The sequence below is a fragment of the Prunus avium genome, chromosome 8 (assembly GCF_965620075.1).
Source record: "Prunus avium chromosome 8, drPruAviu1.hap1.1, whole genome shotgun sequence".
NCBI classification, from domain to species: Eukaryota; Viridiplantae; Streptophyta; class Magnoliopsida; order Rosales; family Rosaceae; genus Prunus; species Prunus avium.
The window spans coordinates 4,305,304-4,331,419 of record NC_142291.1 but is presented as its reverse complement, the minus strand read 5'-3'; the positions used below and the strand labels follow the sequence as shown (position 1 = coordinate 4,331,419).

Sequence of the window (26,116 nt, the reverse complement as noted above, 5' to 3'; positions counted from 1 at the left end):
AAGGGTTGAGACACGTCTAAATTCATACTGAAACTTTGCAGAAATTATCCCTCATATACCCTAGCCGCCATACTCTCTCTCCCTTTTTACACAAGGCTCCGGCCACCCGGTTTACACCTTACATATATATCTCCGTACCCTATTTAGCTATTGTTTTCAATACGAATCAATGGAACTAATTTAGGCATCGGAGAGCCTTTGGCCAACACCCCCCGGGTGTGGTCCTCTTATTTCGATCTATTTTGCAAGGAGAAAGAGACGGCGAAGAAGAAAAGGGAATCTTTCAATCGAATTTTCTCGTGGGAAGAAATCGCTCCCACAGAACAGTCGATGAAATATTTGAAAAAGTTCGACCAATTTTTGCTCCATTGAGGTATATTCTGTATATCCAGCTTGCAGCATTTGTTGTCATTGATAATCATGGTTCTCTTCTTCTTTATAGTACAAACTTTTATATGAAATGAAAACACAAAGAACAACCTAAAAGAATATGATTTTAACCCACAAGTTAATGTGTGCCCATGCTTAAGGCCAATGAGGCAATAACTTGTTTTTCTTTCTACAGCAAATGAACGGTTTGAGTGAAAAATAGCAGAGCATGTAGGATTATGGATTAGAACCCAAACCCAAGTTTTAAAATCTTCTGACCAAGAACTAATGAAGAACTTAACTAGCTACAAAATGTTTCCTTTTAATATTTCTAGTCAACTTCAAGAGGACCATGATCTTTGGCTGAAGAGTTGTTGAAACTCTGCCCTCTACCTGATTTTCCCAAGAGCGTGGGCCAGACTTATCAACGTTAAAAAGGCAAGGCTCCTCCATTTTAGTATTATTAAGTTATAATAATGGTATCTTTGTTGAATTAATGCATGAAATTATATTATTTCAAAACCCAGAGGGTAAGTAATGCAAAACCAACAGTCTTATTCAATCAATATTACATCATAGTAATTTGTTGTAGGTACGTAGTGAAAATCATATTGGCCAACTTATACATCCAACCAAGCACATCGATTTATTGTTCTTTCCTTGGCCTTTTATGCTTTTCGCATATAATTATTGTTGTATTTTACTAATTGTTGTCGTACCAAAACTGTTTCTGAAGATAGTCAACCACATTCTCGTCCACTTGGAAGGCCTTGGCTAGAACATCAGGGTTGATGGGAGGCTGGGAGCCAAACACTGCTTTGGCTATGGTGATCACTCCTGGGTTCTGGCTGCTAAGCCCAGCGAAGGCTACAGCGTTGACTTTTCCCACATTGAGTTGGAAGTGAATGAGGCCAATTGGGAACACAAACACATCTCCCTTGTTCAACACTTTGGTGAATAGGCGATTGCCATCACCGTTGGATGTGACGAAACCAACATAGAGTGTTCCTTCCAAGACCGCAAGGATTTCGGTGGCACGAGGGTGAGTGTGAGGAGGGTTTAGGCCATTTGGTGCAAAGTCTATGCGAGCCAAGGATATGCCGAGAGTGTTCAATCCTAGTAGGTTGTCCACATTCACGGCTGTCACATTTGAACCAAGTGGATTTTGTGTGTTTCTTGGATTTTGGAGCCCAGAAAAGAAGAAATCATTTGCATTGGCAAGCTTTGGGTCCTTGCAAAACTTCCCATTCACAAACACTGCGCCTGCACCGAAATATCCACCTAAGCGAAACGGAACCCACATGATATATTAGAGAGATGATCAGTGAGATGGTCAGTATATATAGTACAAATAGCACATACATGTGTAAGGGACAATACATATATATATGTAAAATTATGTACTAATAGATTGTTCATGCATGAGAAGCCACGCAAATGCATATAGTTAATACAAAAACAATCTTCATAATATTCCTAATACCTTAGGAAGAAAATAATCCATGTGGAAATAATTGCAGGGCAGAATATAATGAATATAATTAAAGCATACCAGCAGATTTGGTGTCATTAAGTGCTACACAGAAGTCCTGAAGAGAACTGGGATCAGAGGCTGAGACGAGGAAGGTTGCAGATGCCAATATGGCAAGAGTGCTTATGAGGAAATGAACACCTTTCATTGCAGTTAGCTTATTTAGAGCTAGGTTGCCTCAAAACTTTCTTTTACTGTTTTTTCTTTGTGTGTAGAGAGTTTTGGTTTGAGGGTGTGGGATGAAAATCCTTCATGGGTTAGAAGCCTATTTATAGACTGGAGAGAATGAACTGGTCTTGTACTCTTGGATATGATTTTCCTTGTCGAAGCAGGTAAAGATTTGAATATTGTAGTATTTAGAGGCAAGTCAAGACTTGGTATTTGACAAAATCTCACCTTTAAGTTTAACTATTGAACAATCAATTTCCTATATATATGTTAGCACTAGAAAAAGAAAATTCAGTTGTGATAGAATTTTGAAGAACTTTGACTCAGCTCTACTGTTTGGTGTTTCAATAAAATAAGTTACCTTTTGTAAAGGGTTATTAGGGTTGTTTAATTATAAGACAAGGTCAGGTGAGGAAGAATATATTCATATAATTATGATGATGAAAGACCAGGTATTCAGAGTTGTACCAAAAAGAAACACTAGGTTAGGAGATAATTATATATATTTTTAGATTAGGTGGTATTTAACCAATGGAAATGTTCAATGTTTATGCTATATATGGATTCATTCTACAAAGAGAACGATTTTCATTTCCTAATTAACATTGATGGTGACAATTTGCCTCAATATAAAATTTTACAGTCAGTCCACCAATTAACGTTGAGTGCATGACTTTTTCTTCTTTTTCATTTTTTCACCTTCTAGCTGGTTTGAAAGTGGTCTTGCTAAAATGGATTCTGGTTTTTGGTTTAAAGCTTGCTCAGGATAGAGGTATTCGTAATCTGTTGGTTGAAATGGATTCTGCAGTGGCTATTAAGTTGATGCAGAATTCTACTGCTCTTGGTTCACATCCTATGATGTCTCTTGTTTCAAGCTGTTGGGAGCTTATGAGAAAGTTTGATACCTGTGCTCTTCAGCATGTTTATAGAGAAAGAAATGTGGTTGCTGATTGTATTGCTCAGTGGAGCTACAATCTGGACCTAGGTGTTTGTTTTCTTGATATGGCTCCGAGTTGGTTTGCCTCTAGCCCTGTTGATGATTTGCTAGGAGTCACTAGGACTCGGTTGGTCTGTAGTGTGAGTAGTTGCTCTGTGTTTCTAGGGGTTTTACCACCCCCAGTTCATAAAAAAGAAAAGAGATATTTAGTTATATACGTACCCATTCTTAGCACTAAAACTATAAATAAACCATACACCATTTAATTTCTATAAACAACCCCAAAAAATGATAGTTGGCCTTATTGAATTTAATTTTGATTATTAAATTACTTTGATGCCCTATTGAGTGTTTTGGGTTTTGTTTTGAGGTTTTGAGGCTGGGTTTGTTTTAAGAAATCAATGGCAATTTTGTAATTTAAAATAAGTTAGAAGCCTTTTTGTTATGTTATAAATGGACTTTGGGTGTGTTTCTAAAGACCATTTCATATAGGATTTTTTTTTATATAATTTAGGCTCCTATATTGGATATAATAGTGAATCTCCCAAAAGAAAACTGGTCTTGCTCAAAGTAGCCGCTGCTCCTGATTATTTTCCCGTTTGGGGTTACCTGGTGGTGTTTTCTATATTTTTTTCACATTGTGTTTTCTTTTTGGTCTTAAAGCACAGATGTTATTCAGATAATTGGCAGGGACACCTGAATTCAATATGATTCTGCTTAACTTCAAATTATGTTTACTAACATGACTGAGTAGCTTTTAAACAGTCCCTCCAGTAATATTTCAAACAGACAAATGTGTCATTTAATTTTTATGGAAATCAGTAGGTCGAATATATATTTTTTAATAACCCTAGTTGCTATGGTTGTAGATTATAGAATTTTCAACGTGAGAAAGTAGGGAGAAAGATGATAAGGGAGAAGAAAATGTGAAACAAATATGGAGATAAAGAGAAGATGAAAAAAAGAAAAAGAACGTGGTCTGAAATCCACCACAATCTGTCCGGTTCGGCCCCGTCCCTTTCTTCACTACAAGATACTGGAATTGGAATCGGACCAAACCAGTCTAGTTTGATTTTTGGTCAACTCGGTCTGGTTTTTGGTTATTCTGATTTTTTTTCTGCTCAATTCAGCTCGATTTTTCAGTTTGAATGCCCAGAGAGAGAGAGACATTATAGGAGAAGGAGAGGAAAATAGAAGAAGGCAGAGAAAGAGGAAAGAGAAGATGATTGTGTGGGTCAATGGGTCTCAGTCAGGTGAATTTGTGTTTTCTTTTACTAGATTCTACATGTAACCTTTTAAAATCAATCCAACGGTTGAATTTAATGTCCGCACTAATTGCACGCAAACAGCTGTCCTCGAGAGAGAGAAATTTCTACGTGATTTGCCCTAGAGCATGGGCCAAACTTATCAATGTTAAAATGGCAAGGCTCCTCCATTTTAGTATTATTAAGCTGTCATAATTTCTTTGTTAAATTAATGCATAATGTTATTTCAAAACTACAGTATGAAATTATATTATTTCAAAACCAACAATCTTATTCAATTAATATTACATCATAGTAATTTATTGTAGGTACGTAGTTAAAAACATATTGGCCAACTTAATACATCCAACCAAGCACATCGATTGGTTGTTCTTTCCTTGGCCTTTTATGCTTTTCGCATATAATTATTGTTGTATTTTACTAATTGTTGTCGTACCAGAACTGTTTCTGAAGATTGTCAACCACATTATCGTCCACTTGGAAGGCCTTGGCTAGAACATCAGGGTTGATGGGAGGCTGGGAGCCAAACACTGCTTTGGCTATGGTGATCACTCCTGGGTTCTGGCTGCTAAGCCCAGCGAAGGCTACAGCGTTGACTTTTCCCACATTGAGTTGGAAGTGAATGAGGCCAATTGGGAACACGAACACATCTCCCTTGTTCAACACTTTAGTGAATAGGCGATTGCCATCACCGTTGGATGTGACGAAACCAACATAGAGTGTTCCTTCCAAGACCATAAGGATTTCGGTGGCACGAGGGTGAGTGTGAGGAGGATTTAGGCCATTTGGTGCAAAGTCTATACGAGCTAAGGATATGCCGAGAGTGTTCAATCCTAGTAGGTTGTCCACATTCACGGCTGTCACATTTGAACCAAGCGGGTTTTGTGTGTTTCTTGGATTTTGGAGGCCAGAAAAGAAGAAATCATTTGCATTGGCAAGCTTTGGGTCCTTGCAGAACTTCCCATTCACAAACACTGCTTCTACACCCAAAAAAAGAGTTACATTAAACTTTAGTGTTAGTGCTATTCGGAGGTAAAATCCACGTGCGTAAGTGGAAACCACTTGATATATATATTAGAGAGATGATCACTAAGATGGCCAATGAATATAGTACAAATAGCATTATTCATATGTAAAATTACGTACTAACAGATTTTTCATGCATGAGAAGAAGCTAGAGTTAACAGAAAAACAATATTCATAAACCTAATGTCTAATGAAAATAATTCATGTGGAAATAATTGCGGGACAGAATATAAATAATTAACACAAGTATATATTAATGCATACCAGCAGATTTGGTGTCATTCAGTGCTACACAGAAGTCCTGAAGAGGACCGGGGTCAGAGGCAGAGACAAGGAAGGTTGCAGATGCCAATATGGCAAGAGTGCTTATGAGGAAATAAACACCTTTCATTGCAGTTGGCTTAATTAGCTAGGTAATAAAGATTTGGTTTGAGTGTGTGGGATGAAAATCCTTCATGGGTTAGAAGCCTATTTATAGACTAGAGAGAATGAACTGGTCTTGTACTCTTGGATATGATTTTCCATGTCGAAGCAGGTAAGGATTTGAATATATAGTATTTAGAACCAAGTCAAGACTCGTTGTTTGATTAAATCTCACTAAGTATAACGAAGGTATATATTGACCAAAATTTAATATTAATTTTCTTCCTTCCAGATCCATATATTTTAAGGTTTGAATTTTTTTACTTCAAATTAATTGCTTCTTCTTTTTTTTCTTCTACTTTAGGTGGTATTTAACATTGATGGTGACAATGGAAATGTTCAATGCTTATGCTATATATGGAATGGATTCCTTCTGCCAAAAAGAATGAATTATGAAACTCATTCTCCCATTAACAATTTGCCTCAATATAAAATTTTACAGTCCTTCCCCAAATTGCTTCTGTCATTTCCACCTGCACCCTAGAAATTTGAGTGCACGACTTTTTCTTCTTTTTCATTTTTCACCTTCTAGCTGGTTTGAAACTGGTCTTGCTCTCTGTTCTCCCATTTGGGGTTAGCTGCTGGTGTTTCTTTTTCTTTTTTTCTTTTTCTTTTTTCTTTTTTTCTTTTGTGTTTGCTCTTATTTTGGTCCTAAAACACAGTTGTTATTCAGATAGTTGGAAGGCAAACCTCTATTCAATCCGACTGGACTGATGGTGCTTTAACTTCAAATGATGTGCCCTTTGCAAGTAATATTTCTTGAATTGGTTGGGAACCTTTTCCGCGGTCGAGACAAATCGGTCGTTCAATTTTTGGGGAAATCAGCAAGTCTTGTTAACTTTTTTTTTTCAATAACCCTAGTTGCTATGGTTGTAGATAATAAAACTAGAATTTTCAAAGAGAGAAAGTAGAGAGAGATAAGAAGGGAAAAGAAAATGTGAAACAGAGATGGAGAATACGAGGGACGATGAAAACAAGTAAAAGAAAACGTGGTCTGAATCCTTCCCTCTTTGTATTTCCGCCAAAATCCTTCCCTCTTTGTATTTCATTCAAAATAACTTTGTACCCATTTTAACTAAGAATTAGCAACCAAAAAAGAGAGTAGTGTTTCTGGAAATGCTCAAGCTTAGATTTACACTTCTAGCGATAAATTTTCCTTTGGTCAATAGTGAATAATTCATTAAACAGCCCAAAGGCAGCAAAGGTAATACAAGCTAAGAAACATAAAGGGATACATGATTGGATAATATAGTTGAAAACAAAATAAAATCCGGAATCGGTAACCATCAATGCAAAGTAAACTTGACATAAAAATTACATAACTAAAGGAAGAGATTAGGATGTTGAGGTTGGTCGAGATCATATAGCTCCAGAAAATGGCTCCTAGAATCAGGCTCACTGCAGAAATTATATCCAACTTCACCAACTCTACCCAAGTTTTCCAAGTCTCCTAGATCTTCATATATGTTGCTTGTATTAAAATGAGGTGTTGCATTGCCAAAATGTTCGAGATTATTAAGTTCCTGCAGGATAATATGCACATATTAATACACTTTGGGAAGCCATATACTTGTATTAACAGATACAGATGCATGTAAGAAAAATTAAAACGTAATAACAGTATGGAAATTACACCATCTAGTTTAAAACTCATGCTTCAAGCAATGACATTCTGTAGTTAAGAACAGTCAGTCAGATATTACTATAAGCAGTAACATATCATTGCTCATTGGAAAAACAAGAGAGCATGATCAAGAAAGGAGGAAGAGAAAGAAACTCCTCATCAGCAGAGGATAATAGAATACAATTACTCCTAGCAAAATAAAGCAGGGTTTTTCTTTACTCTCCAGCTATGGGAAAGGAAACAGTGGCAAGAACCAAACATATCTGAAAGAAGCATCAGATAGCATAAAGGACACTAATTAGTTACAGCATTTGCAAATATGTATTGGCAAGCTACAACACACGCACAGAGAGTGTTTTAAAATGATAACACAAATAGGAAAGAAAAGACTTCTCAGTCAAATAAACACCAAAGGCATTGCAAGATTCACATAAACAAATAAAAAATCGGCATACTTATGACTGGAAAAAGCCAAGATGAAAATGCAAACACATCAGTACATGCAGTAAATGATAACAGTACTCAGAAAAAAAAAAATTGAATCCAAATATTAAATCCTAATTTGCATTTCCACTTGCCACTAAAATCAAGAATGTTACATGCCAATACTACATGTAAAGAAAAGGGAAGAGCGCATTACACACCTCATTTTTGCCATTATTATTCACAAGAAACGTGCTTTCTTCTGCAAAGCAATCCATAATTGGCAGGGTCTCATCACCATTAGAAGCAGGAGGGTTCTCCATTGTAACAAAATTACAGGAAACCGATTCGATAACATTGCAAGGTGGTAAGACATCAAATCCGCATGATTCGAATGAAGGACCTACGCCTATAACTTCAGGGGAATGTGTACTAGGCATGTTTGCATTTTGGACTGTTTCTAAACGACCTTCCGCCTCAATTTTTTTAGGTTCATCTATATAGAGAGCACTTTCTTCTGTAAAGCAATCGAACATTGAAATTATATCATCACCAACAGAAGCATGAGGCATCTCCAGTGTAACGTAATTACTGGAAACCGGCTGGGAAACCTCACAAAAAGGTGGTAAAATATCACAAATGCCTGATCCAGATGGACCTATGCCAATATCCCCAACAGAATGTGCATTAGTAGCGGTTGGGCTGATATAATTGCAAGGCAACCCAAGATCTGGCTCAGGCGTGATTGCAACTTGGACTGCTTCTGAACTAATTTCAACCTCATCATCACTCCAGTCTTCCTCTTTAAAGGGTGCACCATATTGTGCACCAATTCTTGGCCCTAGCCCTTCTTTTTGGAAAATCATGCAGAGCACATATGAGTCCTGCAACATCGAAAGAGCCAACTAAGATCAATATCAACTGACCAACCATCAGCAGCAATATAACAAAGAATAAGGGAATGGAAATAGCAACATGATCAATCCAATTTGGATGCATGAAAAAATTATAATCAGTTGCAGCAGAAGAAATTTAATTTTTTTACATCGCACAAAAATTCCATTGAATAAAAAGGAAGAAATAAAAATAATTAAAGGAGGAAGAGTAGCAATTACCAGAGGCACACCCCTATCAGCCAGGCCCTGATCTTCAAGCCTATACTCATGCATAACCCAATTTGTTCGATCTCCACGTGGGGCTCGACCAGTGTGAAAAATTAAAGTTTTTATCCACCCAACAACTTCACCACTGTAAAGAACCGATCTATCCTTTCCCGTGGTCTTCCAGTAACCACCTTCAGTGGCACGTTGAATTCTATTCCCATTACGATATTTCTTTTCTCTCGGACAAAAGAAATACCATTTCAGATCTCCACAATCCCAGCAAGATTTGTCTGGAAAGGAAAAACAAAACACAGTAAGAAACTAAATAATACAAAGAATGCACTAGATGATAGATAAGGAATTCAAAGGCGAGAAAGTGAAGTGACCTATACCTGGAAGATCCCAAGGATCATACTTGTAAATGTCAACCTCTGCAATGACTTTAAAACCGAGCCTTTTCCCCAGTAACTTTCTCTTCAAGTAGTATTGCACAAGCTCAACATCAGTTGGCTTGAACCGAAACCCAGGAGCCAAGGATGATTTCCCCATGAGAGTCCCCTTATTAATACGAACCCTTAAATCTCAAACTAGAAAAAACTAGAAATTCCTTCACTTCTTAGATCCCTTAAATCTCAAACTAGAAATTCCTCACTAGAAGTGAAGGAATCAAGACCCCCTCCTCCAAAGAAAAGGAGAGTCAAGTCCAGTCCCGAAACAATATCCTCCTCAACCAGAGTCTGCCTCGGTTCATAAAACAAAATGCTCTAATAATTGATGAATGTTCCTTGTTGTGATCAAAAGACATCGGGTGCAAAATGAAGGCCCTGTTTCCAACATTATTACACATAAACTTCGTTAGGCAACAGAAAACCAAACGCAAAATAACTACGAACTAAGCAATGAAACACAGGAAGCAGTAAACTCTTTTATATATAATAAAAAAAATTCAAGACAAAATCATACGAATGATCATCTAAACCAGAAAGCAATAAAATTGAAAACCCTAATAAAAACCCACAAACCCTAGCAAGCAAAAAGAAAGAACGATAAACTCGTAAAATGAGCAGATTTCTCGAAACAAATCAAGCCAATAATCATATAACCCAGAAAGCAATAAAATTCAAAACCCACATAAAAACACACAAACCCTAGATCGCAAAAAGAAAGAACCCAAATTGAAACACAGAATCAACGTATGCGAATAATCTCCTTAAATTATATTCAATATTCAAATTCCATCACCTACCCACGAACCCGTAAGAGATAACAATATTTGAATTGACGAAAAAGAACTACATTGACCAAAAACAAAGACGTGAACGAAAGAAGAGAGAGAGAGAGATAAATAAAGAAAATGAATCAAACCCTAGAAACAAGAACCAGAGAAATTGAAAAGTTGAATCGAAAGAGTGAGAAATACCTAAAATGGAGAACGAGATTGAAAGGCAGGAACAGACGACGAGCGAACTGAGAACACTGCAGTAGAGTGCGGAGTGTTTTGTTTTCGTTACGCTACTTGGTCAATTTATAACGCGGTTAAATATTTATTATTACTTTATTGTCAGAATAGTTGTTTATTTAGTTTTGGACCCAAAGAAATGTCTTTATTCATTTTATGGCCCATATTTGCTTTTTTTCAACCCCAAATAAATTTAAAAAGGAGTTTCTTTATTTGTTTGGGCCAGCCTAAATATGGGCCAGGCCGGGCAGGGCCTGGCCATAAACCCTTACTCTTTCAGTTTAGAAAATTAGAAGTTAATTGGTTGTTGTTTGTTATTTTAATTGGTTTTTGGATGTTTGGCTTTGGGTGGAAGTGATTTGTAGAGTGAGAATTGTTGAATCTCCGTTTTGTGGTTTATATATTGGCTGGGCTGAATTGTTTTATTTATTTTTTGAGATATTTAGTTATATATCCATTCTTAGCACTAAAATTAAAAACAAACTCAACACCATTTAATTTCTATAAACAAACCCAAAAAATGAAAGCTGGCCCTATTGAATTTAATTTTGATTATTAAATTACTTTGATGCCCTATTGAGTGTTTTGGACTTTTTTATGAGGTTTTGGAGTTCAGTTTGTTTTAAGAAATCAATGGTAGTTCAAATAAATTTTGGGTTAGGTGACCTTACCCCATATCATGACATCATAGATTTTCTTTTGCTGACCTGGTATGACCTAAAGGTGCAATAATGTTTTGGTGTATGCGTGATACTGTTAGGTAAAGATGATATTATTGTAACATTGACCCTGACAAAAAAAAAAAAGTGTAACATTGACCAGAAGTATCTAACTTAACATTGGAAGTGTTTGCTACTCTTTTTTTTTTTTTTGGGTCAATGGGAAGTGTTTGCTACTTAGACGGTTTTCCTTTGAAATTTTTATAATAGAAAAAAGTGTAATGTCACTACAATAATTTAGGGCAATAATAGACCATTATATATAGGTTACAATTCTCTCTTAATATAGTTAATTTTATTATTCATTATCCGATCAACAAATTGGAACTATTTATCTTTTTTTTTTTTTCTCTCTTTAACTATTTAGATGAATAGATAGATGAACAGTGATGGATCAGGGATGATTTCCCCACTCCAATTTTATTCACTTACATTCCATTTTATAACTAAAAAAAGGAGTGTAAGTGGATAAAATTGGAGTGGGGAAATCATTACCTTTTTTTTTTTCTCTCTGTAACTATTTAGATGAATAGATAGATGAACAGTGATGGATCAGGGATTTTGCCTCCGAAGAGATCAATGTGTAAAAAATTTCAAATATTTTGTAAAAGAAAAATACCAAGAAAAATTAGAAGATACTACTTTTATTCATATTTGTGAGTATTTATACTGTCCATGTGATGTTACTGTCTGTCTCGTCAACTAATTTCTCCTGTTGAGGGTGTGCCCGAGGAGCCAAAATCATTTTATTTTATGTGTTTCATCAATTCCTTATTCCATAATTTCCATTATTAGTGGTCACCGCTAACTCTCAAACCTCAGTCTCTCATACCTTCCCCTCTCATCTCATCCCCTCCTCCAAATTTTAATGTGAACTAGCTTTTGAACATTGATCAGCATTATATTAACTAGCTTTTTTATATATACTAAGCCAAAATACACCCGTGCATGTTATATCCAAGTCAAAACCCCCGAGGTAAATCCAACTCTCATAACGTTTTAATTGCCTCTATCTTTGAGGGATTTCGTCGAGCAGTTGGTGGCCACTTTCAAGGGGTCACCGACAGAGCTTGTAGAGAAAATTTATGGAGTTCACGGGGTCGCTTGACCATATTTGGCCCTCTGTGCATCCGCCCTTAGAGGCTGGACATGTGCCTCTCTTGGTTATGCAGCTACTAATTCACTTACAAGTATTTTTCTTATCTGACACCCTTTTAGATACATCAGTTTTTTCAGCATCAAATTGTCCAAGTTTTTACCATTTTGTCTGTTCAATTTCTTTTAGTTGTCTGTTCAATTTCTTTTAGTTTTAACCTAATCCACATACAAGGACAAGTTTTTACTCCTTTTAGTTGTCTGTTCAATTTCTTTGAGAATATACCAAACTGGAATTCATGCGCACTTGTTCCCAACACACTAAATAGAACAAGGATACTGCCCTTAGAAATGATAGCCAAAATCATCATCATCAGTAATGTCATAAAAGTAGATATAGTGCTAACTTACCCCACGATATGATGCAATAGTTTCCGATGTGCTTTCTGTAATGTCAAGAGCTGTCATGTCGCCACCATTCAAGAGCTTTATGTTTGTCCTTGTATCCCAAGCCAATCTGTAGACAACCTTGGGATGGTGGTGCATCGCCGCCAAATGTATAGGAGTATTTCCTTTCATGTCTTTTTGGTTTATCAACATTTGAAACTCACCCTTTTTGAGAAAATATTTGACAAGATTGTCTTTGCCGCATCTTGCTGCAACATGGAGTATATTTTCGCCATTACAGTTCTTCAATTCCTTTGAATCGGGACAATGTCGAAGCAGCTCTTTAACAATATTGACATGACCTTTGCTTGATGCTGAATGGATTGGAAAGTTGCCACCATGATCCACCTGTTGAGAATCGGAGAGGTGTCTTTCTAATAAGAAACGAACCCCTTCCAGATAACCAATTGATGCTGCACAATGTAGTGGAGTCCTCCCTTCCTCATCTTTTGGGCTCTTAAACGTTTCCTCCATACTTGATATTATCTCTAAGAGTTCTAATGAAATCAAGTATAAGTTAGAACAATATATATCATTATAATGAACGTTTTTCTTTGAAGTTGAAAAAATACCGGTACCTTTGTTCCGGCGGCCTAGAATTGCACCATGCAACGGGGACTTGCCAGGGACACGAACTTCTGTCTTTGGCTCAACTCTTTTGTTTAGTAGCTTCACGATCTCAACATACCCTTCCTCAGCGGCCAGATACAAAGAGGACTTTTGTTCGTTATTATAATCAAAAGGGAAGGCAGAATTGGCCTCGATCAAACACTTTGCTACTTCTTGGTGACCATGAATCAGGGCCTCGTGCAAGGGAGTGTTCATCTCAACATTCACCGATTTCAGCAACCTGGATACATCATGATCATTATTATCAACGCCTCGGGCTTCACGGAGAAGAGTGTTTGTGGTATCTAATTCCCCGGTTTTGGCCGCAATATGGAGGGCAGTGTCTCCGTCAAAGTTTTTCTCAAACAAAAGGGGCTTGTGAAGGTCTAGGATCTCGGCTGCTAGTTTCGCATGGCCGAAGCTCGCAGCTATGTGAAGGAGTGTGTTCTTATGGGGGCTTAGGCCAGACAGAAGCCAAACTCTAGCATTGGGATCATGTGCTTTATCGGCCTCAAGCTTCCTTTCAATGGTGTCCTTAAAGCTATCTATCTTTCCCTGAGTTGCGTAGCCGTACAACTGAAGGAACAAGCGCAAGCTACTTGAACCTTCATCGCCACCTATTTGCTCAACCAGTCTTTGATCGAATGGTTCTGTTACATTCAGATTCAGTGCCTCCCTCATTTTATGGTGACCAAAGTCTATATTTGCCTCAGGGGGAATTTTAGATCCCTTATTTCGCGGTGGTCAGACGCTAATTCGTCCGCCATATATGAATCTTCATCGCCATCCGTGGTTGGAAATTCTAAATCCGTCAAAGCAGAACGCAGCGGTCTTACGAGGGCTTTGGGGTGGTCAGCCGCTTTGCTCATGCTCGCAACTGTGTCCTCATTGGTGGGCACGCGTGGCACTTTTTCCGCCATATATGGACTTGAACGCTGCTCCGATCTACACAATGTCGCGGAGATCAATCCATGACTATGAGTATGAGTGTCTTTTTAATTATAGTAAATTAACTATGAGCATGACTATGAGCACTCAAGAGCTAACAGATAATTAAGTATAATTATATGCATACTTACCAAATACTGGAGGTAGAGGAGCCTGAGATAAAACGATAGATATTGTAGCTTGCTTCAAGTCAAAGTTGGGTGAATGCAGTAGAACAGAGTAGGAACTAGCTAGCTAGGGAAGACAGTAGAGACCCTGAGAGAAATAGAAACTATACAAACAAAAAAGAAGACAGTAGAGACAGGGCTGATATATTATATTCTAAAGAGCTCTGGTAAGGTCGTCTGAATTTTTTGTTGCTTCTTGCCATAAACTGCTGCAGATACAGGGCTTTTTATAACAGAACAATAACATCCTAGAATATGGGAGTAAATGCTAACCACCAACTACTATCTAACATAGAAACTTAATCACCAGTTGCTATTATATCTCTTAAACACAAGAGGTATGCTAATCAAAGTAGATCAAAAGCTACTGTTAACTTATTGATACGATTTTTACCAACCACGCAAATAAGGTTAAAATCAATTAGCCCTTTTTGTAAGTGAGTAGGGCCAATAGTCGTCACTCGCCCTCAAATGGATCTGTCATTCAATATGTGGTGTATGTTTTATATCAACCATTTGAGGTGAGCTATATCGGCCATGGAGTTGTAATCCTACTTCAATAAAATCTACAGTGTTTTCTCAATTACTTGTTTCTCCTTTTTAGTTTTCTGTTCAAGTCTAAAATCTCATTCCAACCTTACCAAATTTGCTACCCAACGACAACAATTTTTTATATGCAAAGCTAATAGTTTCCAAATGCTGTAAAAATTATAAGATGATTTGTTGACTGGTGATGAGGTATCAGTGGATATAGCGACTTTTGGTCCACCAATTAAATTTTTCATTTCAATAGTCCTCCAACTCTTTATTTGGTATCAAAACAATCTCACTATTAAAGACTGTTAATACTTAATATTACCGTTAAATTGAAGGAAAACTGTCCATAAGAATGAAAATATAAATAATTAATAATTAAAGGAAACTATTATGAAACTTTAAAAAATAAAAAATTACCAGCCACCTACTGTAGTTCACTCACCAGCCCCAGGGCTTTTTTTTTATAGCTGAGAATGACTTAAAAATTAATTTAAAAAATTCTCTATTGTTTAAATTAATTTAAAAAGTTAAATCAGATAAATACAAAAATAAAATTACAAAAAAAGAGTAACCGATAAACAATCAAACCCAGATTTTTGTGTGGAGGTGGGTGGGTGGGGGTTTTAATTTCTGTGTGATTAAAAAGTCCAATTTACCCTTAAAATTGGAGCATGTGTCATCCACGTGACTCAATTTAACCGAAAATTGGATGGTAGGACAGTTTTGATACCAAATGAAGAGTTGGAAGACGATTGAAATGAAAATTTTAGTTGGTGAACTAAAATGATATTGGAGCAAAAGTTAGGGGACCGTTTCGGTCAAAAACCCACCCAAATAAAAAAACCATACAAATTAAAAGTAAATGTTTCAAATTGATCCAATTTGAATTTAGATTTGTGCGTTGAATGGAATTGGATTTTAAGTAAATAACAATTAAGAGAGAATGTAAATCTCCATTTGTTAAAGTTCCATTACCCAAAAAAAAAAAAAGCTCATCGACAATATCACATTTTGTTAAAGTTCCATTGCTAATGTATTGTTGATTGCTGGTTAAAGTTCATCAACAACCTTGAATTTGACCAACAAAAATGTATTGTTGATTGCTGGTTAAAGTTCATCAACAACCCTCTCCAAGTCCTACCCTTTGGACCGCACCGGAAGCCCATGTTATTAAAGTTAACTTTGATGCTGCTTGGTCGGCATCCTCTGGCAAAGCAGGAGCAGGCCTTATTGCACGAAATGCCAATGGTGAGTTCAGGGGAGCGAAATGCCTATCTTTCCATGCGGATTCTGCGATCATGGCTGAGGCAATTGCTGGTTTTGAGGGTTGCAAATGGGCATATGAGCTGGGCTTATCAGAGGTTTGCTTTGAATCTGATTCCAAAGAGCTGATCGAGAGCGTGAAAGGAAACATAAAACGTGGAAGATGGAATCTCTATCCACTTCTATCAAGGATCCGTGAATGCAACTCCAATTTCTCAAACTGTAACTGGGTTTGGACCAATAGGAAAAACAATGAAGCGGCAGATCACCTTGCGTCGCTAGCACTATCGAGGTCGAGTCCGGAAGTCTGGGTATCCAGGCCCCCCACCTCTCTTGTTCATATCTTAAATCGTGACGGCCTTCCCTGCCCTCCTTCAGCCTCCACATAGCATGTGCTGTTCAAGATGGCCAAGACTCTCTGTTTCTGGATTGTCGAACCACTCCCACACTGTGGGGCTCTTTCTTGTAGCAGCTTGTATGGGTGTATTGAGTTTTGCTGTGCATGCACTTCTGTTTCTGTCGCATGGCTTTGCTTTTCCTCTTGTTGAGTTGTAATCTGTTGGGTTGCTCTCATGTTAATGAAAGTTCTTATTGACCAAAAAAAAAAAATGTACTGCTGCTGATTACTGATTGTCGAAATTTTGACCAGAAGAGGCTATGGAAAGTTTGATTGCAAAAACCCAAACTATATAGGTTACTCCTCTTCTGTTTACTTACACTCCCTTTCTTGAAAATTATATGTTCCCACTCATCTTTTAAAAGTCCATTGTCACTACTCGTAAGGCTGAAGCTTGTAAGAGAATTTAGTGCGATCTCGTCGGGAAAGTGAAATGAGTAGATTGCTTGAGTTAGGTGCGATCTTCCAAAGTTGAAAATTAGAGTTTTGCCCGACATGATGCGAATATCATCAAAATTTGCGTTGGAACTTACTCTTGGGTGGCTATTTATTTATTTATTCGAATTAATTTTTCAAAAATCCTCACTTCCGAATGTCCTCATGAGTCATGCTTAGGCCAAACTCTACTACGGACAGGGAATGTGTGACTGACTTCGAACAGGTTTGATTTGATCCTCTTCGAATATTTGTGTGCCGGAACACATACAATATTTTTTAAGAAAAACAAGAAGGTAAAATCAAATCTTTAAAGATTAAAATTAGAGAAAAACGCCCAGAACTTGATAAAATAAACATTTTAAAAACAAAATTAAAAAACATTAAAAAAAGGTTCAATTCATTATGTTAAATTCAACGAAATATTGAAGCAAATAAATAAATAAAACCTCGCTAAAATAGTTTTTTAAATATAAATAAAAAATGTTCAAATACTGAGATAATATGACTGAGGCATAAGACAAGAAAGAATTTCACAATGCAAAAGCAACAATAACACAAGTACACGTGAATGAAAAAACATAAGCCAAGTCACAACCTCTTGATTATAACCTCAACGTTATTGACCCAAAAGAAACACACTACGAAAGTACACAAGCATAGTTTAAGCGTAAACCCTCGTAAAAGATTATAGTAAAACAATACGGTAATCCCAGGTAAACCTGATAATTTTTAATACAATACGGTAAACACAATTTTCAGTACCGTTCCATCCCAACAATGAAAATGAATGTGCAGAGGCAACTCAAAGTTGTGCCTGATAAGGTGAACTTCTGAAAGTTAGCAAACTGGTTAACAAATTTGATCTGAAGGACTAGAGAGCAAAAATAATTTCAGAAGTTAAAGTTATCAAACAAATTCAACTCGTCTTCAACCAGAATAGGCGTCTCTCCCATCAAAGTAGGAGGCTGAGTATATGAATCATGGCAATTCAACGGTTTACCAAGATAGATCATCCAGCTCCAAGAATTGCTCATTGTCACCTAGCTGCATTTGAGCCGGGGCACGGATTGAATTATGCACATTGGAGAAATTATATTCATCTTCACTCACTCTAGCCATCTTCCCCAAATCTCCTAAATCTTCATAAATATCATCACCATTGAAATTGGGTGTAGCACTAGCATTTCCAGAAGGAATGACATTACCAAGCTCCTGCAAACCGTGAGGATGTTTTACATTAGCATACATTAGAAGTTTAAAGAACATTAGCAAGATAATTTATTTGTACTAATGTACTTATGGAACCATTTTTTTTCTTTTAACAGATATAGGTGCATATAAGAACATCCAAGAGGCTCCAGCATGTAATGAAATTTTCAAAATTGAAATTCAAAGCCATCAACTTTTCTAGTTACGCCATCTAGTTTAAAACTCTAGCTTCAAGAAATAACATTTGCACTATAATTAATAACATATCATTTCTCCATGAATAAAGAATAGGAAAATTTGCCCTCCATCCATGGAAAAGTAAAAACAGAAAAACAGTCAGAGAAGCACCAAACCTCTCCAAAATAAAGCAGTATGAAAAAGAAAAAAGGAACCAATTAGGTTGCTGAGAGAGAGAGAGAGAGAGAGAGAGAGAGATGAAGGAAATAACGCAAACTACAGATGCACGGAATTTGCAGAGCACTCAAGACCCTCATCAGAAAAATAAAAAATAAAAAAAAGGCTAATTTTTCTCTTTCAACAACCTGGATGACATCAATGACAAAAATAAAATATACCCAACTATATTGTGCCACATTAGCACATCTGAAATTGGAAATCTATGGCACGAGCAGAGTGTCACAACATAAACCTATCCTGATTGCATAAATTAGATCATGATTTGCATTTCCACTTGCTATAGATCAGGAATGATATACACTACATGTAGAAAAAAGAGAAGGGTGCATTACACACCTCATTTTTGTCATTTTCTTTAATTAAGGAAGTGCTTCCTTCAGTGAAGCAATTCAACATTGACAGGATATCATCATCGGAACCATGAAGCTTATCCATTGTAACATGATTACTGGAAACCAATTGGTGAACATTGCAAGAAGGGGGTATAACATCTGATATGCACGATTCAGAAGGACTTGTGTGTATACCCTTCGGCGAATGTCCGCTAGTAGTGATGGAACTATTACAGTTGCTCAGCACTACAAGGTTTGGCTCAGACATATTTTCATGTGGGATTGCTTCTGAACAAATTTCAGCTTCATCATCAGTCCAGTCTTCCTCTTTGAAGGGTGCACCATATTGTGCACCAATTTTTGGCCCCAACCCATCTTTTTCGAAAATCATACAGATCACATATGAGTCCTGCAACACCAAAAAGCCACAAAACTTATTCAACAAAAACTCACAAGCCATGAAAAGCAGTAAAACAAATTGTATGAAGTAGAGGAAAAGTAACATTATCAGTCCAATTCAGCAGCATGAAAAAATTCCATTGAATAAAAGGAATAAATAAAAATAATTAAAGGAGGAAGAGTAGCAATTACCAGAGGCACACCCTTATCAGCCAGGCCCTGATCTTCAAGCCTATACTCATGCATAACCCAATTTGTTCGATCTCCTCGTGGGGCTCGACCAGTGTGAAAAATTAAAGTTTTTATCCACCCAACAACTTCACCACTGTAAAGAACCGATCTATCCTTTCCCGTGGTCTTCCAGTAACCACCTTCAGTGGCACGTTGAATTCTATTCCCATTACGATACTTCTTTTCTCTCGGACAAAAGAAATACCATTTCAGATCCCCACTTTCCCAGCAAGATTTGTCTAGAAAGGAAAAACAAAACACAGTAAGAAATTAAATAATACAAAGAATGAACTGGATGATAGATAAAGAATTCAAAGGCGAGAATGTGAAGTGACCTATACCTGGAAGATCCCAAGGATCATACTTGTAAATGTCAACCTCTGCAATGACTTTAAAACCAAGCCTTTTCCCCAGTAACTTTCTCTTCAAGTAGTATTGCACAAGCTCAACATCAGTTGGCTTGAACCGAAACCCAGGAGCCAAGGATGATTTCCCCATGAGAGTCCCCCTATCTAATAAGAACCCTTAAATCTCAAACTAGAAATTCCTCACAAGAAGTGAATGAATCAAGAACCTTTCCTCCAAAGAAAAGGAGTTTCAAGTCCAGTGCCGAAACAATATCCTCCGCAACCACAGTCTGCCTCGGTTCATAAAACAAAATGCTATAATAATTGATGAATGTTCCTTGTTGTGATCAAAAGACATCGGGTGCAAAATGAAGACCCTGTTTCCAACATTATTACACATAAACTTCGTTAAGCAGCAGAAAACCAAAGGCAAAATAACTACGAATAAGCAACGAAACACAGGAAGCAGTAAACTCTTTTATATATAAAAAAAAACTCAAGACAAAACAACATCGCATAAAATTGATATTTGAATTGTCAAAAAACCTAATTGATAATCGATATAAAATATTCAACAGCAAGACACATTGAATTTAAAAGAAGTAATCCCACATACGAATCATCAAAATAACCAGATAGGAAAAAAAATTCAAACCCAGATCGTAAAATGAGCATAATTCTCGTAAAGCAACAAAATTCAAAACCCAAAAAAAAAAAAACCACAAACCCTAGATCGCAAAAAGAAAGAACCCATATTGAAACACAGAATCAACGTATGCGAATAATCTCCAAATTATATTCAATATTCAAATTCCGTCACCTACCCACGAACCCGTAAGAGATAACAAAATTTGAATTGAAGAAAAAGAACTACATTGACGAAAAACAAAGACGTGAACGAAAAGAGATAACAAAATTTGAATTGACGAAAAAGAACTACATTGACGAAAAACAAAGACGTGAACGAAAGAAAAAAATAAAGAAAAAGAAAGAGAAAGATAAATAAACAAAATGAATCAAACCCTAGAAACAAGAACCAGAGAAATCGAAAATTTGAATCGAAAGAGAGAGAAATACCTAAAATGGAGAACGAGATTGAAAGGCAGGAACAGACGACGAGCGAACTGAGAACACAGCAGTAGAGAGCGGAGTGTTTTGTTTTCGTCACGCTACTTAGTCGATTTATAACGCGTTTAAAGTTTTATTATTTACTTTCTGGCCAGAATAGTTGTGTATTTAGTTTCCGACCCAAAGAAATGTCTTTATTTATTTTATGACCTATATTTATTTTTTTTACCCCAAAAAATTTAAAAAGGAGTTTCTTATTTGTTTGGGCCAGCTTAAATATGGGCCGGGCCAATCCGATCGTAGTAAGAGGTTAGGGCCCACTCTAATTCAAAACGACGACGTAGAAAGAGCTTGGGGCCAACGACTCCGTAAGGCGAGGCTAGGGCACCGCTATGAGGAGCAGCGTTCTTTATAAAAGGCAAGCCTCAGCAGCCTCTGCTATCCGATCCAAACAAAGCTCGTGTGAATTTCAATGGCGTTGTGTGGTTCTGTAATTAGGGTTTTGTGTTAATATATATATGTATATATGAAGGAGGAGAGGGGATGATGAAATTCAATGTGCAAACGCAGTACCAGGCATCTCTTGGTTTCTATGAGCGGCACTTCCACACGAGATTTCTGACTCTCTCTCTATCTCCCACATATGATTTATTAATGTTCTCTTCTTCTTTTTTTGTGGGTTTTTTCTTTCAAAATATTCTGAGCTTTGAGATTTAAAACTGGATTTCAAGGTTTTGTTTTGTTTTTGTTATTGGGGTATTTGCTGAAATTAATTTAAAAATATTTCATTTCGTTTTGGTTTACAATCTATGACCCTTTTTTTTCTCAATTAATTTTAATTGTATATGAATTAGAAATTAGAATTTAATCACCCTTTGTTTTCATTGGTTTTTGGATGTTTGACTTTGGGTGGAAGTGATTGCTGATTAAAGTTCATCAACAACCTCACATTTCACCCCTCAAAAAAATGCATTGCTGGTTGTTGGGGTTTTGACAAGAAGAGGTCATGGAAAATACAAGTTTGATTGGAAAAACCGAAAATATATAGCTTAATGTAAAGTCCATTGTTCCCTTTTCTGGAATCGCTTGTACTGAAAAAAAATGTAGAAGTCCGTTGTCACGCTTGTAAAAGAATTTGGTTTGATGCCGTTGGGAAAGTGAAATGAGTAGGTTGCAAGAGTTTGGTTTGATCTTCCAAAGTGCAAAATTAGAGTTATTGACCCAAAAAGATGGTGCAGTAAAAACATAATCCAAGAAACAACCTCATGATTATAACCTCAACGTTATTGACCCAAAAGAAACACACTACGAAAGTACACAAGTCTAGTTTAAGATTATAGACATAAAACAAGTGTAATCCCAGGTAAACCTGATAATTGTTAATACAATGCGGTAAACACAATTTTTAGTATTGTTCCGTCCCAACAATAAAAATGAATGTGCGGAAGCAACTCAAAGTTGTGTCTGATAAGGTGAACTTCTGAAAGTTAGCAAACCGGTTAACAAATTTGATCTGAAAGACTGAAGAGCAACAATAATTTCAGAAGTTGAAGTTATCAAACACATTCAACTCGTCTTCAACCGGAAATGGCGTCTCTCCCATCGAAGTAGGAGGCTGAGTATATGTCAAATCATGGCAATTCAACGGTTTACCATGATAGATCATCCAGCTCCAAGAATTGCCCATTGTCACCTAGCGGCATTTGAGCCGGAGCACAGATTGAATTATGCACATTGGAGAAATAAAATTCATCTTCACTCACTCTAGCCGTCTTCCCCAAGTCTCCTAAATCTTCATAAATATCATCACTATTGACATTAGGTGTAGCACTAGCATATCCAGAATGAATGACATTACCAAGCTCCTGCAAACCGTGAGGAAGTTTTACATTAGAAGTTTGAAGAACATTAGCAAGATAATTTATTTGTACTAATGTACTTATGGAATTAATTTTTTTCTTTTAACAGATATAGGTGCATATAAGAACATTCAAGAGGCTCCAGTATGTAGTGAAATTTTCAAAATTGAAATTCAAAGCCATCAACTTTTCTAGTTATACCATCTAGATTAAAACTCTAGCTTCAAGAAATAACATTTGCACACTATAGTTAATAAATAACATATCATTTCTCCATGAATAAAGAATAGGAAAATTTGCCTTCCATCAAGGAAAAGTAAACACAGAAACACAGTAAGAGAAGCACCAAACCTCTCCAAAGGGGAGAGAGAGAGAGAGAGAGAGAGGGGAAGGAAATAACGCAAACTACAGATGCACAGATTTGCAGAGCACTCAAGACCCTCATCAGAAAAAAAAACAAAAACCAAGGCTAATTTGTCTCTTTCAACAACCTGGATGACATCAATGACAAAAGTAAAATATACCCAACTATATTGTGCCACATTAGCACATCTGAAATTGGAAATCTATGGCACGAGCAGAGTGTCACAACATAAACCTATCCTGATTGCATAAATTAGATCATGATTTGCATTTCCACTTGCTATGGATCAGGAATGATATATATTACATGTAGAAAAAAGAGAAGGGCGCATTACACACCTCATTTTTGTCATTTACTTTCATTAAGGAAGTGCTTCCTTCAGTGAAGCAATTCAACATTGACAGGATATCATCATCGGAACCATGAAGCTTCTCCATTGTAACATGATTACTGGAAACCAATTGGAGAACATTGCCAGAAGGTGGTAAAACATCTGATATGCACGATTCAGAAGGACCTATGTGTATACCCTTCGGGGAATGTCCGCTAGTAGTGACAGAACTCTTACAGTTGCTCTGCACTACAAGGTTTGGCTCAGACATGTTTTCATGTGGGACTGCTTCTGAACAAATTTCAGCCTCATCATCAGTCCAGTCTTCCTCTTTAAATGGTGCACCATATTGTGCACCATTTTTGGGCCCCCACCCATCTTTTTGGAAAATCATACAGATCACATATGAGTCCTGCAACACCAAAAAGACAAAAAACTTATTCAACAAAAACCCACAAGCCATGAAAAGCAGTAAACCAAATTGTACGAAGTAAGGAAATCTAACATTATCAGTCCAATTCAGCAGCATGAAAAAAATTCTAATCATGTAAAACATTAAAGAATAACAAACCTTTTACAAAAGGAGAGTATATTACTAAATCACTGCAGAGTGTCAGACTAATTTATTGAAAACAAAGAAGCATACAAAATAGTGAGAGGAAGAGTGTCATTTACATGTGGCACACCACTATCAGCCAGGTCCTTAGCTTCAAGCCTATACTCGTGCATAACCCAATCTGTTCTTTCTCCTTTTGGGGATCGACCTTTATGAAAGATCAATATTTTTTTCCACCCGGAAACTTCACCATTGTAAAGAACAGATCTATCCTTTCCCGTGGACTTCCAGTAACCACAATCGGTGCCACGTTGCACTCTAACTCCAGTTGGATACTTCCTTGCTGTCGGACAAAAGAAGTACCACTTTAGATCTCCACTTTGCCAGCCAGATTTTTCTGAAGAAATAAAAAGCACAACACAGTCAGAAACTATATGATACAAAGTAGGAAAACCAAGGTAAATGACAGTGAAGAAAACAAATAAGAGAAATTAGAATGACATATACCTGGAAGATCCCAAGGAGCATACTTGTGAATGTCGACCTCTGCAATGAAGTTAAAATGGAGCCTTTTCCCCATTACCTTCCTCTTCAAATAATACCGTACAAGTTCTACATCAGTTGGAGAAAACCGGAAACCAGGAGGCAACGGTGGTTTCCCCATCACAAAATCCAAATGTAAAGTCTCAAATATCTAACAATAGCCTTAAATCCCACTGTAAAAATTCCTCACAAGATGTGAGGAAAATAATGCACTATTATAAACAACGCCCACTCCCAAAAAAAATTTGGTCAAGTCCAGTGCCGGAACAAGATCCTCCGCGAACACCAGAGCCTCCCTCGGTTCATAAAATAAAATTGTCCAATAATTGATGAATGTTTGTTGTTGAGATCAAAAGACATTGGATGTGCAATGAGGACCCTGTTTTCAAACATTATTAGACACGCTCAGAATAAGAAGCAGAAAACTAAAGGCAAAACAACAGAAAACTAAACGAAACAGCACAGGAAACAGCAACTAAGAACAATTTTTTCTCCTATAAACTTTCAAGACAAACAAACCCCATCAAAATTGATATGTCCCTCAAAACCCTAATTGGTAATCACCTTTTAAATATTTCACAGAACAAAGAAACACATTTCGCATTCAAAATACGGACCCTGCATACAAATTATATATGAAGCCCATCTATTAAAAAAAAATTAAAAATTAAAAATTAAAAAATAAAAAGTCAAACCCAGATCGTAAAACCATCATAATCATCTAAAAACCCATAGAAACAATCATATAAAACCCGAAAAATACAAAAATGAAAACCCGCATTACGCTAGCCCGCCAAAGAAAATAACGGAATTTGAACTGAGAAGAAAACCCTAAATTGACGACGAACTAAAACGCGTACATAACAGAGAATGAAGAGAGAAAGATTTTTGATTTGAAAAATCAAAGGCGGGAGAGCATCAGGGCTTAACGAGAGGAAAATTAATCAAAACCTTGAAAAAAAAAAAAAAAAAAACTTGATCGACTGAAACCAATCAAGAGAACGAGCTATACCTGGAGATGGGAGAGAAGGCGATGATGGGTTGAACCGGAGAAGTGGTGGGCGAGGATGGCTTCAATGGAGGAAGACTCGAAGCGCGGAGTGAAACGAGCTATGGGTGACGACTCTGGTTTTTCAGTGCTTTTGGGTTATTTATACTCGAATCACAGCCATAGTTTCTTTATTTATTTTGTGGCCAAAATGTTTCTTTAATTATATGGGCCTGGCCCAGTTGTAGATTAAATGAATATGAAGGGCCAATTAATAAATTTTATGAAATCAACCAATTATCTATTAAGAGTGCTGCTATTTTCATCTGCTACTTATTTCCCCACCCACTATATTTTTAAAAGATGTTTTTGTAGAAATGCCACTTAATACATCAGTTTCAATTTATCGCCCTAAAAAAAATTAAGGTATTTAGAATATCGCTATATTGTCAAAACTATGGACGGAACTTACCCAAGGACTGCCCTGAGTTGTAGCCGAGGGAAGGCTTGCATCAAGTTCGATC

The 26,116-nt window shown here is 36.7% G+C and overlaps 4 protein-coding genes and 2 pseudogenes across 6 annotated transcripts; all 6 read right to left on the bottom strand.

The window, feature by feature from the left end:
- Positions 1–914: 914 nt before the first annotated feature.
- On the bottom strand, positions 915–2,117 carry LOC110770795 (germin-like protein subfamily 1 member 11). Its single transcript, XM_021975013.2, has 2 exons — positions 1,922–2,117; positions 915–1,650 (listed from the first exon to the last, which is right to left on the bottom strand). The coding sequence occupies exons 1-2, from the start codon at positions 2,046–2,048 to the stop codon at positions 1,073–1,075; spliced, it is 705 nt and encodes a 234-aa protein (XP_021830705.2). The 5' UTR covers positions 2,049–2,117; the 3' UTR covers positions 915–1,072.
- Positions 2,118–4,534: 2,417 nt separating this feature from the next.
- Positions 4,535–5,722, bottom strand: LOC110770796 (germin-like protein subfamily 1 member 11). Its single transcript, XM_021975014.2, has 2 exons — positions 5,561–5,722; positions 4,535–5,250 (listed from the first exon to the last, which is right to left on the bottom strand). Exons 1-2 carry the CDS (start codon positions 5,685–5,687, stop codon positions 4,691–4,693), a joined length of 687 nt encoding a protein of 228 aa, XP_021830706.2. The 5' UTR covers positions 5,688–5,722; the 3' UTR covers positions 4,535–4,690.
- A 1,104-nt stretch (positions 5,723–6,826) lies between these two features.
- LOC110770794 (NAC domain-containing protein 82-like) lies at positions 6,827–10,433 on the bottom strand. Its single transcript, XM_021975012.2, has 5 exons — positions 10,290–10,433; positions 9,262–9,693; positions 8,882–9,159; positions 7,988–8,650; positions 6,827–7,242 (listed from the first exon to the last, which is right to left on the bottom strand). The coding sequence occupies exons 2-5, from the start codon at positions 9,416–9,418 to the stop codon at positions 7,042–7,044; spliced, it is 1,299 nt and encodes a 432-aa protein (XP_021830704.1). The 5' UTR covers positions 9,419–9,693; positions 10,290–10,433; the 3' UTR covers positions 6,827–7,041.
- A 1,119-nt stretch (positions 10,434–11,552) lies between these two features.
- On the bottom strand, positions 11,553–14,535 carry LOC110770790 (protein ACCELERATED CELL DEATH 6-like). The gene is made up of 3 exons (XM_021975010.2): positions 14,278–14,535; positions 13,168–14,143; positions 11,553–13,086 (listed from the first exon to the last, which is right to left on the bottom strand). The coding sequence occupies exons 2-3, from the start codon at positions 13,877–13,879 to the stop codon at positions 12,545–12,547; spliced, it is 1,254 nt and encodes a 417-aa protein (XP_021830702.1). The 5' UTR covers positions 13,880–14,143; positions 14,278–14,535; the 3' UTR covers positions 11,553–12,544.
- A 3,117-nt stretch (positions 14,536–17,652) lies between these two features.
- Positions 17,653–21,104, bottom strand: LOC110770791 (NAC domain-containing protein 82-like; annotated as a pseudogene). The gene is made up of 5 exons (XR_002528787.2): positions 20,961–21,104; positions 19,878–20,260; positions 19,498–19,775; positions 18,911–19,315; positions 17,653–18,160 (listed from the first exon to the last, which is right to left on the bottom strand). The product of XR_002528787.2 is annotated as an NAC domain-containing protein 82-like (transcript).
- A 1,085-nt stretch (positions 21,105–22,189) lies between these two features.
- Positions 22,190–25,754, bottom strand: LOC110770792 (NAC domain-containing protein 82-like; annotated as a pseudogene). The gene is made up of 5 exons (XR_015826323.1): positions 25,617–25,754; positions 24,569–24,983; positions 24,181–24,458; positions 23,513–23,917; positions 22,190–22,816 (listed from the first exon to the last, which is right to left on the bottom strand). The product of XR_015826323.1 is annotated as an NAC domain-containing protein 82-like (transcript).
- Between the last annotated feature and the right edge of the window lie 362 nt (positions 25,755–26,116).